The sequence below is a fragment of the Nelusetta ayraudi genome, unplaced genomic scaffold, assembly GCF_046127955.1.
Source record: "Nelusetta ayraudi isolate G7.1 ecotype Tasmania unplaced genomic scaffold, CSIRO-AGI_Nayr_v1 ptg000002l, whole genome shotgun sequence".
NCBI lineage: Eukaryota > Metazoa > Chordata > Actinopteri > Tetraodontiformes > Monacanthidae > Nelusetta > Nelusetta ayraudi.
Genome location: NW_027466052.1, coordinates 11,399,607 through 11,415,172, shown reverse-complemented (window position 1 = coordinate 11,415,172; position 15,566 = coordinate 11,399,607). Strand labels below are relative to the sequence as shown.

The 15,566-nt window shown below is 44.5% G+C and overlaps 1 protein-coding gene across 2 annotated transcripts in view; it reads left to right on the top strand.

Annotated features, from left to right (window-relative positions):
- The window catches only part of LOC142886795 (CUB and sushi domain-containing protein 1), a 237,083-nt gene that overhangs the window by 20,936 nt on the left and 200,581 nt on the right, over positions 1 to 15,566 (top strand). For both annotated transcript variants that reach the window (XM_076023968.1, XM_076023957.1), the window contains exon 2: positions 8,158 to 8,270. In XM_076023968.1, coding sequence (XP_075880083.1) covers positions 8,158 to 8,270 — 113 coding nt within the window. The remainder of the gene's footprint in view (positions 1 to 8,157; positions 8,271 to 15,566) is intronic.

The window sequence follows — 15,566 nt, the reverse complement described above, 5'->3', positions numbered from 1 at the left end:
TTAAAACGAGCGTCTGATGAGAGGCCGAGCGAGCGCATTGCTTTGTGAGACCCAGCAAAGCTGTTCTGCCTCTGCTTCCAGGCAGAGAGAACAGTTAAATCTGCACAGACACTCTTTCATTTGCATAATCCTCAGGTCATAATTAGTTGAGATTCCATAGTTTTTGTCGCTCTCTCTCGCTCTCTCCTTGAACGAAGGCCAAGGGCCAAAGCGCGCACTTGTCCCTTACATTAAGGGGTAAAACTTTCAGCAAATGTAAAGTGTTTCATGTTTTGCAATGCGGACGTTAACGCAGCTGCTCTGTTCAGGGTAATGAAAGAGTCCCGGTTGGATTCATTTCAGAGCCTCTTTTCTTTCAACCTGTGGTCTGATTTGACAAAACACCATCCAGTATAGGGAAAGCAGCCAATGATGTGTGAGGGCAGTGTTTACAGATAGAAAAACTCTGGTCCGTGACCACGGGGGATGTGGCTCAATACTCACTGCTTGCTCACAATATCCAGACTCTCTGTACCTGCTCCTCCTTTTTTAACCACTGCACATACAAATTGGTCTCTTTGGGATGCTGTAAAGTCTTTTTCTGCACCTATTGTGGCCTGAAATAATCTGGCCCGTCCTGTTTGAATTCGGACTGTAGTGCAGGTGGTGCTATCACTATAACTATAACAGTAGGTAAAGATGCAAAATCCAAGCCAACACTCAGAGATGTATCTTTTCATTCAACTTTTGCCCTCCAACTCCACTGAATCAGAGAATTCAGTTGTAATCCAACGTTTGGATTGAAAAGCTTTAAAAACCTTCAAGGACTTTGACCAAAGAACATGTTCACTTATATAAAAAAAAAAGTTCTGAGATAAAATTTTTTATCTCAGGTCGTGTCTGAGTTCAAGTGCACACATAAAGTATGTGCGCACATCATTGGTACAAGTCAGTTGATGAAGCCCTATTTGAGTTGCACTTCACAGTGTGAAACATCACACAGCGCTTTCGACAACAGAAATGGCGGCCTCCAACCCCATGCAAAGAGAAAATCCAAATAAATCAATAGAATAAAGAGAATCAAAGTCTTACCTGTGTGCCTGCAACAGCCCGGCTCACCCAGGTGCCTGTAAACACTTGCCGTTTGACAGACAGCTTGACAAACAGTGCAGGGGTTCCCAGCAGGGCATCGCTCGGGGACACCAGAGAATCAGCAGGGTTCTTACTCTCTCATCACACACAAGTGCCACCTACTGCCTTGTCACCTTTGAGCAGTGCTCTTAACAGTGCCAAAGCAGCCGCTTTATAGATCCGCTCTGGCCTTTTGGCGGCTTCCTTCCGCTTCCTGTCGCTCAGACGGCGCCTGCATGATTGCACCTGCTGTTCATGTATCTCTGTCGCGTTGTCTTTATGCCTTTACATGTTTTGACGGAAACTTCCGTCTTGCTCAGAAGGTCACACGGGCGTGTGTGTGACGCGTTTTATCAGCTGGCGTCACCCTGTTGTCACCCACCTCTCAAGTTTACTTCAAAACATAATGGTATGAAGCCAACATTTAAAAATATTTGTGTCTCTGATAGCAGAAAAATACTAACAATCGTATGTATTACACAAATGCACAATGACTCATTTTCAATCATCTCTCTTGCACGTGGGATCTCCTCTCTTCTCCCTCCTTCGCTTTGCGGAAGTCAAAAAGACAATATCATTAAGTCTGACAATTAAGCTGAAAGAGGATCTTTTAAAAGAAAGAAACAACAGCAACCCTGACACGGTGGGAGAGTATAGCTCGCTGTGGGTAAATGGCACGGAAACCAGTGGTCTATAATTAGCCAGAAGACCAAATTACCCATGAATGAAACAAAATATCTTTCAAAAGAACTACAACAGGGAAAATAAAGATATTTACACACTAACACTGTTGTCCTTGCCCGAAACCACCATCGCCTTCTTATCCTTTGAGGTGTGCCCTTCAGAGGAGACCACAGCTAATCATCTGCCTCCATCTAACCCTCTAGTCCCCGGAATCCTCTTCTCTCACACCGACTGACTTCATGTCCTACATCCATAAATCTCCTCTTTGCTCTTCCTCTCGACCTCCCGCCAAGCAGTTCCAACCTCAGCATCCTTCCACAGATATATTCCCACGTCCTTCCTCTGGACATGTCCGAACCATCTCGGTCCAGCCCCTCTGGCTTTATCTCCACCACATCTAAGATGCACCGTCCCTCTGATGCCCTCATACCTGATCCTGTCCATCCTGGTCCCTCCCAAAGAGGAGCTCAGGATGCTAATCTGCCTCCAGCTCTGCCTCATGTCTTTCCCTCAAACCAGAGCACTGACATCTCACCTTGTTCCAAGTAGGGGAAAAAGAGGAAAGGAGAAATAAAATCCAAATACTGTTTCCCACCTCCTAAAATTAAAATTCATTCCATTAGAGCTGTGTTTGTTGTGCATTGTTCTAACTTCCCAATTTTCATCCACACATTTGAGTTGTAGAACACCGCTGGGCTCGTGCCACTCTACTTCAGCCAGCATATTTTTTTGACAGTCTATAAAATGAAGCACAGTGAACACAGCCAAAATCCAAAGGCAAATCTCATAGTATGCTTTTCAGTTCCATGTCCTCATTCTGTTGCATCTCTTTTCCACATGTAATGTCTTCCTTATCAACAATAGGCGTGTTTATACATTCGTGTCATTTCCCTTTATTTAGCATTACTGTTTGCATCCTGCCTTTTCTTTCCCAGTTTGTCCCTGTCCTTTGCATGGCGGCGTGACTCCTCCAACCGTTTACTTTGAGCTGTGTGGTGTCACTGATAGACTGGTGCTCTGTCACACGGCTTGCAAAGAAAAGGATTACTCTCCCACAGTGACAGGTTGAAACAAATAGTTTGGGCCAGGAGCATACATCTACAGCACGAGTGCAGCTTGTCTCTGGCATTGGCAAGGAGAAGCCACTGTTCTGCATGATGGAAAGTAGTAATATTTGCTTTATGAGTTTACACTAGTCTTGTCTTTGGTTTGTTTAAGATGGATTGTTTTCACAGATGTCAGCGCTGGTAAATATATGTGGATCCAAAGACACAAATTGCTGCTATTGTTGGGAGAAACGCAGCTTTGCGGGCCAAACAGAAGCTCTCTTGCTCAGTCAGTTTGAAATATTTGTTTGATTCACTTTCCTGTTTTCATTCCTATAAAGGACTTAACAGAAAAGAGTCTCTAGCTCAATGTCCAGATCCTTCAAGAGACCCGAGTCTTTCACTAATCTGTTTCTCCTTCACATTGTAAGTGGAAATTTGATGTGGTTTTTTTTTTCCATTTTCTTGGCCCTCATTGATCATTTTAGCATTGCAGTAAGTGTCTTTTTGTCTGTCATGTCTGTCAAATACATAATAACACACACACACACACACACACACACACACACACACACACACAAACACACATGTCAACAATTCCTATTCCTAAGGCGCAATTAGACCCAGGCTGTTCAATTCTCCAGGCTGCCAGCATCAGAATTGATTTGTTGGTTGTCATGGCCTCCACAGATAAAAATGCATGACCTGAGGAACAGTTTTCTTTGAAATAAATTCAGCCACTTTTGGTCAACGTCCGCGTCAGTCGCTGATGTAGAGGGACATTGAGCGAACGTTTGAAGATGAACAAGTTGAGTTTGCCGTCCCAGCCTAGCCTTTGCCATAGCTTGAGGTACGTATTGGTTACATTTATACTCTGCCTGCAGAATAAATTAACAACACTGAAGAAAATTGCCAGAAATTCCCGACTTGTCACTGTGAATTACCTCTGTGACTTTGCACCATCATTCCTTGACTCTTTCAAGTCCCTTTGAAGAATATCACAAAAGTGACAATGTTTTGATCTAATATTCCATCCCAACTTATGTACTCAACCCTGACAGCAATATGTGTTGCAGCTCGCTGTTAATGGAAAGCCAGGCCAAACCACCAGCCTGACCAAGATTGGCTGGGTGAATAGTAGAAAATGCCAAACGATTATTTAAATGTGATTCCATCATGATTGGCAGTGATTGACTTTTAATCCTGGGCAAACTGTAGGGTGATAGCTTTGGATAGCTATGAATATAGAGAACACGTACTGAAGAATGTGAGTGGAGGGCAGTTCAGTGTTGAATAAAAGATCCGCAGGCTGGTATTCTGGCTTTAGTGCCACACTAACAAAGAGACCACAAACGGTCAGAAACCTTTCCCTTCAATGCTTAAACACTGGCTCCTCAAGGGGGACGCATACATGTAAGTGGAACATCAAGAAGAACTTGACCATCTTTTCCTCAGCAGGGGCGTAGGTTCTTTAAGAAAGTCGGACGCCTTCACACATCAGGGGGCGCGAGGTGAACCTGCTGAACAGTTGAAGCGTTCAGGGAGGAAAAAAGAGGCTGACATTGTGATCACCGGCACTGAACAACCTGAGATGCCAACGTCAACTTCAAAGGCAAGATGAGCCTGACCTTTGAAATCCAACCTGGCTCTTGCTTGATCTAGAAAAGAAATGCAGTATCTCCAGAGTATTAGTGGAATAGTTGGCATGAGGTGTCTGGTCAGAGGTGAAGAGACACCAAGAGGCTATTCAACTGTTCAAGGATACGAACGCCGCTGTTTGTCAAGCTCAGCCAGATTTCTGTCACGTGACCATTTATTTATTATTAACTTAACCGAAGATGTCCAAGCTTTGATGTAGTTCATGTGCCTTCAAACTATTTTACAATGCCTAATCTTGTGATAAAAGTCTATTTAGTGTCAATTTGTCTCATAAATATACATTCTGATGCTTGGTATTTTTTTACAGGCCTGATTTCACTGATGAGTTGTGACTTCCAGCCAAAGTTGAATTACTGACATTAATGTGCGTGCTTGGCATCTTGTAGAGGTTGTTTACCAGATGACTATAATGATTAATGATTTAAACCGTTTTAAGTGGATAAACAAGTGAGTTTTTTTTGTTGTTTTCACACGACGGTCTCTTTCTAGAATGTCACTGAAAGACTCTTTTCAGGGACACCAGACCAGCACTTTGTGCAACTCCAGCTGTCTATTTTTTTATTGTATTCACATTCATCTGTGTTCTCAAGCTAACTGATATAGTGGTGGTGTTGAGAGGGTAACAGACTTGGGCTATTTTTAGCTTAACAGCGAACTTAGCGCTGAAATTCCTACATTTTTGGAGCCTCGTCTGCTCCTTTCAACAGTATTTGTTTCCTAATCTTAAGAGCGGTAGCTTTAAGCTGTTTGGAAAATATTTTCGACATGGTTGCCTCTTGCATGTATTATCTTATTTTTATGGTATGTCTCAAATTATGCTTTAACACAATCTTTTTTATATTTTACTTTTTTTTTTTTTCCCCAATATTGAATTATAGCTTCTTAGCAGGGCCATTTACTCCACAAAAAGGTTTTATGTAGTCCTGTCCGTCTTTCACCCTATACAAGGAAATTTTTCACACAGCCGTTGAGTTGGGATTTACTGGATCTCAGTCACGCTAGTTTTTTCACGTTTTTCACGCTTGTTTTCACAAACGGCATTTAAAAAAAAAAAGCTTCCTTGTTGTCATTCTGACCATGTAGCCATACAAAGCAAAGAACAACTCCAGCGGTATGAGAGCATGTTGACATCAGACATGCCAGCGGAATGATGGACTGGCAGCCGGAGCGGGAGACCAAATGCTAAGCGGCGAGATACAGATGGGCAGTCAGACAGATAGACCAGGCCACAGAAATGCACACAGGCAAGCTGGCTCGCTGGTCGCTTGACTGTAAAGGCCAACTGGCCGGCCTGTCGACGTAGCTGTCGGAGTAGCTGTCTGCTTTCATAAGCCGCTTGACTGGCCGGCCAGTTGACCGACGAGCTTAATGGTCACATAGTCCGAAAGCGGATCGCTTGTTTTTTCATAAATGTCAAACAGCCATAGGATCATTTTGACTGGGATGTGGAGTGAGCTGGACGGTGTGTGTGTGTGTGTGTGTGTGTGTGTGTGTGTGTGTGTTGTGACTAGAATCATGTTGGTGTGTCAGCACAGTGACAGCGAGACGATTACCACTCATTACCTGACTGACGAACTGCCTGACTCACTGATATGACTGCCTATGTGTGTGTGTGTGTGTGTGTGTGCGCGCGTGTGCGCGCATGTTTACAACATATGAGCATGAATTCCCAGCTGTCAGTCCTCCATTTAGGGCGCAGATTTTTCTTCCAGTGAGGGATGGCAATAAGAAATATGCTGGAGAATGCTTATCTGTCAAGGAAAAAAATGTGGGTTGGTTTTGTGTGTGTGTGTGTGAGAAAACTTAACTTTAGAGTGTTCCTTTGCTGAAATTCCATCACTAAGAGCAACAAAAATAATCACATTGATTATTTATAGATTCATGGTATTTTTAAGAGGCTAAAAAATGTTCAGGGATAGCTCAACAATTGAAAGTGAGTCATTGCAGTATTTGTTGTATTCTTCTCACCTCCTTAGTTAGGGATGTTTTTTTGGCCAAAGAACTCCTTGTAATGTGTAGCCTCCTGCAGCATTTATGAAGAGGCCAGTGTCCACTTCAAGCCTGCGTGCTTTTAACATAAAAAAGTTTTTTATTTTTATGTTATTTATTTATTTATTTTTTAATCGATGCATAGCTGAACCCCCCTGACATCAAATGTGATTTTCCCCTGTCGAACATGCAGAAAATTCAATGATCTGATTTCTTTATAAATCAATATAACTATTAGTTTATTATATAAATGGGTTTTATCAGAATAGTTTGGTTCTTGGAACTGACTCTCTCCTCAGCTAGTTAGCGACCACCTCCATTAGCCTGTTGAGCTGAAGTGATCACTTCAAGGTATCAGGGCAAAATCCACTATTTTGCATTACTCAAGGTTGACTGGTCGTGGTCGAAAAGGCACAAAAAAACGAAAAAAAGCTTGATGGAATGAATTTGATCGCAGACGAGGCTTCAGGGTCTCTGGCTTCAGGGTTGTGAATAGCAACTGTTGGAACTGGGTTTCCGAATGAATTTTTAGTCTGGCTCTTGTCTGAGAAATTTTCTCGGGCAGCTTCACTTGAATTCACAGCGACTGAGTGAAGTTAACAACATGGAGGAGTTTCGAAAATGTGTAAACCTCATCAGAAAATCTATATCTACTAGTCAGCATCAACTCATAGATTTACCAATGAAATAAATGCTCATTAAGTTGATTGTAACATTTAGATCCATCTAGAACAGGGGTGGCCAAACCTTTTGACTGGTGGGCCAAATTGGGTTCTATAATTCAACAGAGGGGCTGGAGCAGCAGGAAAAATATATCATGGAGTATGTAGAAAACTTTCTTTAGTGTCAATTGAAAATGAGTAAAAGCAAAGTTACGACAAAATCAGCGTCTTTGAAGCCCCACGGTATTTAGCTCTTTATGGAATTGACTCACCCTGCCTTTGCCCTAAGACAGCTGGGATAGGCTCCAGCAGACCCCCGTGACCCTGAATAGGAATAAGCGGGTATAGAAGATGGATGGATGGATGGATGGAATTGACTCTTTAAACACTGGGAAAATGGATGCAATAAAGCCATTTTATTATTTACTGACTATTAATATCATTTCTTCAAGTCTGGCGGGCTGAATTAAAAAAACTCAACGGGCCGCATATGGCCCCTGGGCCGTAGTTTTGCCCACGCCTGCCCTAGAAGCAGCTTAGAGTGCCATTGCATGTAAAATTAATTGTAAATGAATTTATTGTTTGAAAATAAATGTAAAAAAATTCAGAGCAAAGCAAACATAACACACGCTGCAGTTTAGCTCGCAAACCTGTAGAATAACATTAAGATTCATTATCGCTGAAAGTGTTTTTTATCATGTGAACACTTTGGTAACATTTTCACACCTTAGCCTCTCCTGCCACTCTGAGTGAGCTCCCACTCTCCCACTTCTGCGAGTCACTATCACACTTCTTTTTTGGCAAGCGCTGTGTTGTTCTTCTTAATTTTTCATTTTTTTTTTTTTTTGTGCTGCATTTCAGCCTCGTGTGGCCGCAGCCTCGTCAACAATCTTGCTTCCGCGCGTGCGCAAGTGAACGGTCAATGTTGCTTGTCGGAGATGCTTTATCATCATTTAACTTGGAACATGTCCTTTTTTTTCCCCCTTGTTTGTTTGTTTGTTTCTCAGGTTGTCCGGATTCATGCTGCCTTCGCCTATAGTGAGCAGCGGATCTATACTGGCCTTGTGGTTCACCACAGACTTTGCCGTCAGCGCGCAGGGCTTCAAAGCCGTGTATGAAGGTAAGGCTGCGTGTGAGGCTGCGCGTGTGATGCCTGAAGGGTGCCGCCGCTGATTGACAGTTTCCACCTCCATAGAACAGCGACTGAAGCGTGCTGGAAAAAAAACAAAACAAGACAAAACAACAGCAAATCTGATTAATAGTAACAGTGAATTTAAAAAAACGGCTGAGTGTTTGAGACTTGGTGCTTGAATGGATGTTGTTCGATAGGAAAAGGAAAAAGGATGAAAACATTGGTCAAGTTATTTTGCCCTACTTTCTCTGAACCGCTCCGTCCGTCTATGATCCAGAACTCATATGTTGTTTATTTGGGCTTAAAACAATTAGTTGCTGAAGAAAAGTTTTTTTTTTTTTCCCGTGCAGGAATCAAAGAAGCAAACTGCTGCCAGTTAAAATAAACTGAGCAAGCAGTGACGTCCGTGCCAGTAGGAAGTACACGGCTAAGCCCTACTTTTGATTTAGGAGATTAACTATTCATGTTTCTATTTTGTGTGGGCGTCTCATAGCTGGCAGCCCGGAGCTGCTGTCTCGGCCATCCCTCTGTGGCTGCGCGCTCCTCTTGGCTCTTATAGTGAGAAGTCGGTGTCGGCGGCGCCGATGCTTGCGTTGACCCTTTGACTGCGCGCTGTTTTTTCCCCGAGACTCGCATGGATCTAATGAACACGTTGTACAAGACTGGGGCACGTCGGCAAGCTTGTTGGGCTGTGACACAATTGCTCAGTGTGACCTTTAGTAGATGCAAACACATGCGCGGATGCATGCATGCAATCAAGCACGCGCTAGCACACACACACACACACACACACACACACACACACACACACACACGCGGTTCTTTTAAGCTCGCAGGAGAGTTCATCTATGAATCATGAACTCTAAATAGCGAGGCGGAACTCCTGAGACCAGCTATACAGTACAACTGCATCCTGCGCTGGCTCCAGAGTGTGACGTGTGAGTAAGGGTTTTACTCCCACCATCAACATGGCAAATCACGGCGTGTGCGTGTTTTGTTTACTCTGGCCGTGTGCCATTTCTCTTTGCGCCGAGGTGAAAGCAAAGCGCTATTTTCTAGGAAGCGCTTTTATTTTTCCTCCTCTTTCCGTCGCTCCGACTCGGGTCCCCGGGGACGCCGGAGTGTGCTTTTCGCCTCGGGAGTCGCCGTGATTGCGTGTACGCGCGCGCACGCGTGTGCTTTGTGCAGTTTGAGTTCACGCGCCCGTTTGCTTCTTTCCGACATGTCTCCCTGCTAATGCCGTTCCCTCTCAGCGCCTTGTTGTGAATGGATTTCCCAGGCTTTGCGGATGCGAACGTGCATATGGAAAATCAAATGATGTGGTGTCTGCGGATGCAGGGAGATGCAAAGCAAACTGTACATTTATTTTATATAAATGCTGTTGTGTGCAGTCTAATAAGAGCTTAGCTCTTCCTTACATCTCTAAGCAGATTAGTTTCACTGTAAGTTATAAAGCCAGACGAGTTTGAGGTCCCGTTTTACATCTCAGGCGACGGGAAACGATTTGCAAACCTCCTGTTTTACTTTTTATTAAATGCAAACGTGCAGCTATTTACTGTATATTGACAAGTGACAAGTTTTAGTTCTCATTAAAAACATCTTTGTACATCAAAAGTACGTTTTATTTTTCATAGATGAATCAAATGAAGTTTTCATATCGCAAATGTTTATTGTACGCATCTAAAAGTATTAATATTGGTATTGGTATCGAGATTTTAGCCCTAGTATTACTTGGTATTTGATCAAAGTCACAGTGGTATGGCACATCCCTACTCTACAGTGTGATTCTTACATGCCAACTATTCTACGGTACATGTTTCAGTTTGATTACTGTCCTTTTCCTACAAAATGCCCATTAAAAAAATGGTAGTCAAGTGCTGGTTTCTTAGAACTGGCAAATCAAAATCTAAAATAAAATAAATAAAAATAAAAGAACAACATTTTCTGATTCTTACGTCAGCTGAGGTTACAGCTGCATTCCTGATCGGTCCATGGCAGTCCCAAGCGCTGCATAACTCTGTGATGTTTTTCATTACCATGCAGTGGCGCCGATTGAAGGGCAATCGTTGCTCACACAAGTTGCTTAACAGTGGCTGAAGAGCTCCAGAAAAAAAGCGCATCTTATAAAGTTAAGGCTGATTCTAACAGGGTTGAAGTTCAGACACTATGCTGTGTGGCCTGGGCCAAGGGCTCGTTTGAAAAATACAAGCTGAGGTTTTGTATAAGGGGAAGGAATTGAAATGTAACAACAACTTGGCTAAGCTAGACTTACTTCCAAACGTAGCTGAAATGAAAACATGGCTGTGGTTTTATTACACAAGAGTTTTGAACCTTAACTGTGTGCAGTTAAACCTTCATTGATGATGTTTTTTAGACGGAGAGATCAGCATGTTGCCTGAAGGCTGAATTCTAGTCAGACTAGTCGGGTACACAGCATCATAGGTCTGATGCAGACGGGGTCAGTTGGTGAAGGACAGTGTTTTATTCGCTTCCATCGCTGTGTACACAATCTTTTGAAGGACACAAAAGTAAATGAATCTCAGCTACAAAGGAAGCCGGTCATCAAATGCAATGCTGACAGTGTCGGAGCCTTGGTGCAACATGAATGACGCAGCTTTGCTGGGGGTTTTCAAACTGGGTGAAGGAAAAATATGACACAGTACGCGTGCATGACTGAATTATTCAAAACGAGAAAGGTCAATGCAATTCCCTCACAGAAGCAATTTCTGCACTCAACATGGTGGCCCTGACACTTTCAATGCATGTCACCATGGAAAATATTTGTGACAAATTAGAGATTTGAATCAGCTGCAAATCGCAGAGAGATCAACGACATGTGGAATGTGTTCATGAGCCATTGTGCAAATTAAACCATATATATTTTTCAGGAATTATTATTTCTCACTCAAGATGATTGCAGCCGGACTGGCAAAGCCGATCTGGCTTCCAAATTTTTTTTTCTTTTTACATTTTTCAAGTTCACAGAGTTTTCAATTGAAAGCTGCAGAGCTGCTATGCATATAAACCATAATACTAGATCAGGGTCTCCCCTAGGATTTCTTAAAGCTGTGGTGGTGGCCTGCATGGGAGGCGGACAGCCGCGCCATGTCGTGCCACTGCCGCTCGGCACCAAAATTGTTTTATAATGATGACAAATAAGAATTTTTATAACTAACAGTTTATTTATTTTTTCCCAGAAGAACAAAAATCAAAAATCTACTTGCAAAGATCGCATCCTTTCTGAGAACACTGGATTTTTCTTGATTTTTTTAAAGAACAATTTGAGGGCTCTCTCACACGGGAACTCACGCAAGAGGTTGCCTTCATCTGTGTGGGACAGCCAGGGGCTGAACTTTGCCATTTCTATCCATGTTGGGTCCCAGCCAGATTCACTGCCTTTGCTTTTTTTTCTTACTTGGGACCTCTCCTCCGTCCCTGCACTGTGCACCCTCCTGCTCTGCGTCTCCAGCCTTCTCTCCTCCACTCACTGTCTCAACTGATCCTTCCTGATTCAGTAGCTGAAATCGGTATCTCAACATTAAAATGCAACGCTTGCCATTAAACATTTGGTTATTTCTACTCCTCGGAGCGTGACGCTCGACATCACCACAACAATGAGCGTCCTTTTGTTACCTGACCCTCGTCCTCGGGAATGTTTCTCTTCTTCTGAAAATACTTTCAAATACTCATCTGAAATCGCAACCAGCGACGAGTCAGGACAACGAGCTGATATTAAGCTAGGTCGAGATGATTCACACGTGCGGGACAAACACACGCCATAAATGAGTTAAAAGTTACTTTCGGTAGCAATGTCAAAAAAAACATTCATTCATTAATTCTCCCTCCGCTGTTTTTATTTTTATTTTTTTGGGGGGGAGGGGGTGCGGGAGACCGCGAGTGCTAACTGTGCTCTGCTCACAGGTGTGAGCTTGCAAACAGAACATTCCAATGTGCGATTTTCAAAATAAAGCGTCGTAGAGGAACTTCACTCAGTCATAGGGCAGTCAGTTTGGAATGCAGTGTATGAATTGAATCCTGCTTTATAAAAGGTGACAAGTTCCCAAACCTAACTTGCATAAACCCCCTGACGTCTGAAGGCCCCCCCCTCAAAGGCAGCTTTTTACCCCCGTTGTAACTTTTTTTTTTTTTTTTTTTTTTTGCCGTCTCACTGACTTGTCAAAGCTGCATTGAGCGCTGAGCACACTATGGTGCTCTGTCAAGGTCCATCAGGCTGCGACGGGGACGTTTTAGATTCACTTCATTGTGGCTCGCTTTTGAAAAAAGCCGTCGGAAACTCCTCCATATGCCGGAATCAAACCTACAATCACTGGGCTGATTAAACGGATCGCAAGTAAGAATAAAAGTTATTTATCAGATATGGGTCTTTCAACGGTCTTTCCTGCCTTTGCTCTGTTCCTGCTTCACCCTGCTGCACCCTTCTTTATTTCCCCGTCCTTGTTCTCTCCCGTCTTTATCTCAGCCTCAACAGCCTCAATCTCTCTTTGTCTGCTCCTCTTTCGCATGGCAAGTTCTGTTAACACATCTTTCAGCGCTTTTCCTTTATTAGAGGAGACCAGATGTAACTCTTAGTGCGAACAAATGGCTCACTGATAGAGCACAAGGAGCCGGGAAAGGGCCGAACACAGACGCGGGCGGACGGCAGGAGGGAAAGAACCAAAATAAAGCTGCGTGCGGTGAAAAGCAGCGTCGCGCTAATAGAGACGCGGCTTTGCTAAGTGAGGATGCAAAGGGGCTGGTGGAGGAGAGGTGTGGAGGAGAGGTGTGGAGGGGGGGGGGTGTGTGGAGGAGGACGGCAACAAGGACGAAGGGCGGACTGAAAAAGAGTGGAGGAGGGATTCCGTTTCCTGACCATTGTCTCCAACGTGCCACAGCCACTGAAGAGGATAAACATCCCACTAGCCTCTGAATTAAAAAAGAGACGGACTTGAAGCGCTTCATCTTTTATTAACAGAAGTGCTCTTTTGAATACATCTAGCATTCAGGTGCATCGAGGTCCCAGCAGGAGATTTTTTATTTATTTCATTTTTTTTTGAAATTCAAACCTGAAAGTCTGTGATCGCCCACAGCGTCCTCTCTGCCACGAAACATTCCAGAAATATTAATACATTCTGTCCTCAGAGGCCCAGGAAACCATCAGTGAGCATCACGCCCTAGTGGCCCGCTCACATCTGCATCCGCCGCCGTGGATTTTTTTGGCCAAGCGGTCGAAAATGCCTCCGTGTGCTCCTCGCCGGAACCTGCGCATGTGCTGAGCAGCCGCGGTGCCAAAGGCTTTAGGTGATGAATATTTCAACTCTAAAGGGGTGATCGTCGTTCAGAGGGAGGGCGGGAGCGCCGGCGGCGCTCCTCCACCGCCCCCCGCGGTTAAGTGCTGCAGCCCATAGGGAGTGACCTGCCAGACACCAGGCCCTATTTGCTGCTCAGCATCAGGCTTGAACTGCCCAGAGAGCAACGAGAAGTGCAGGAGACGGAGCTGAGTGGCGCTCTCGGCCTCCTGGCCTCTTTGGAATTCACACCATGCGATCAGTGTTGGAGCGTAATCTATTACTAAGTAATCCACTACTGTAATTAAACTGCTTTTCGAGTAATGGAGTAATGTAACGGGATTACTGTGGCAAAACTGGTCATTATATCATAATCACATGATCAAGTAACGATTTTGTTACTTTGCCAAAATCTTCTAATTATTTGAACAATATGGGCTGCATGTGCAAAAGGCACCAGTGCTGTGCACGAGTTGGTTCTGTGAAATGTGCAGTTTGTGTTCAGAGAGCAAACGTTCAATCATGTTAAGAGGACAGAGGCAATATTTGGAATTGCAAAATTTGTACTTGAATAAAGTTAATTCCAAACCACTGAGCAACGGTTACTTTATCTTTTTGAACTAAATGAATTAGTAATTACTAATCGATTAATCATGAAAGAAAGTAGCAAAAGAAGTAATTAGATTAAGGAGTAATCAGTAATCAGTTGTTGCATTACTTTTACGAAGTTATCCCAACAACACTGCATGCGATCCAGTTGGATGTTGGCGAACCCAACTGCCACCATTGACCGGAATTTATTCATTTAGTTGCAAAAGGAATAACATGCAGTACGTAACGTGAAGCACGTGAATCCATCAAGACGTGATTTAGTTACGAGAGCGGGGCGGCTTTGAAAGCAGGTCCGTCAGCGCGCTCGTCTGCTCGGAGTTCTCGTTGACTCCCAGCACCAACGTTTCAACGTGACGACAAAGTGAAAACATCAACTTCAAAGTCTCCCCCAATGCACGTACACACACACACACACACACTCAAACGCGCGCATACGCACACACGCACTATGAGAGAAAGAGGCCGAATGTGCAGTTCTCAGTCCCTAGGCTAGCTGCAGAGCTTCCCCTCCTGTTGAGGGACTTCTGTGGAAATAGGGGGGTAGGACTTGGAAACCGTTTAAAGGGACTCTGCACATTAAACCCAAGCGCGTGCACGCACACACACACACACACACACACACACGCTCACATAACACAAACATTTTTTACGTGTGAGCCAAGCATATGTGCACGCAAAACACGCATGACTGTCTGAGATTACAGGAACCGCTCTGAGCAATAAGAGGGAATAAAGATAAGATGTAAACACAAAGCAAACGAAGGGGGGGGGTAGGGGGTAAAAGCCCGTTCGCGCGTCTCCGTGTGTGTTTGTGTGTCACGGGTCACACGTAATTTTTTCCCCCCCTCCCTTCTTGTTCCTGTTGTCACAGTGACGCCGGCCATGCTGCGGGTTAATACGGGCTATCAGCGAGCCGCCGCTTTACATCGTGTAATGTGCGAGTGCCTGACCCCCCCCCCCCCCCCTCCCCCCTTAACGAGTCCGCGAGCGCGCAGGCCCTTTAGCCCCTTTAGCCTCGGCGTCTCCCGCCCTCTCTCTCTCTCTCTCTCCCTCTCTCTTTGGGCTGGCGTGGAATCCATTAGCGCCGCCCCCTCCCCCCCCTCCCTCCCCCCCTTCCGCCCAACTCTAACCGACTTGTTGCGAGGTTTCCGCTCAAACTGTGGCGAGAGCCCCGCGGCCGCCGACCGTTGGAGGCGACGCAAACAGATCACAACCTCCTGCTCGGGGATTTTGCACCCTTGGACATGATGTTACACATGAGAGAGATTTATTCATCTCGCATTTGCGGCCGTGTTTCTGCATCGCCTCTAGCGCCGCGGCTTTCTCCGTGGTGCGCTTTCCTCCACAGGAATTTGCCTCGCTAAATCTTCGAGGACTAAAAATAGCT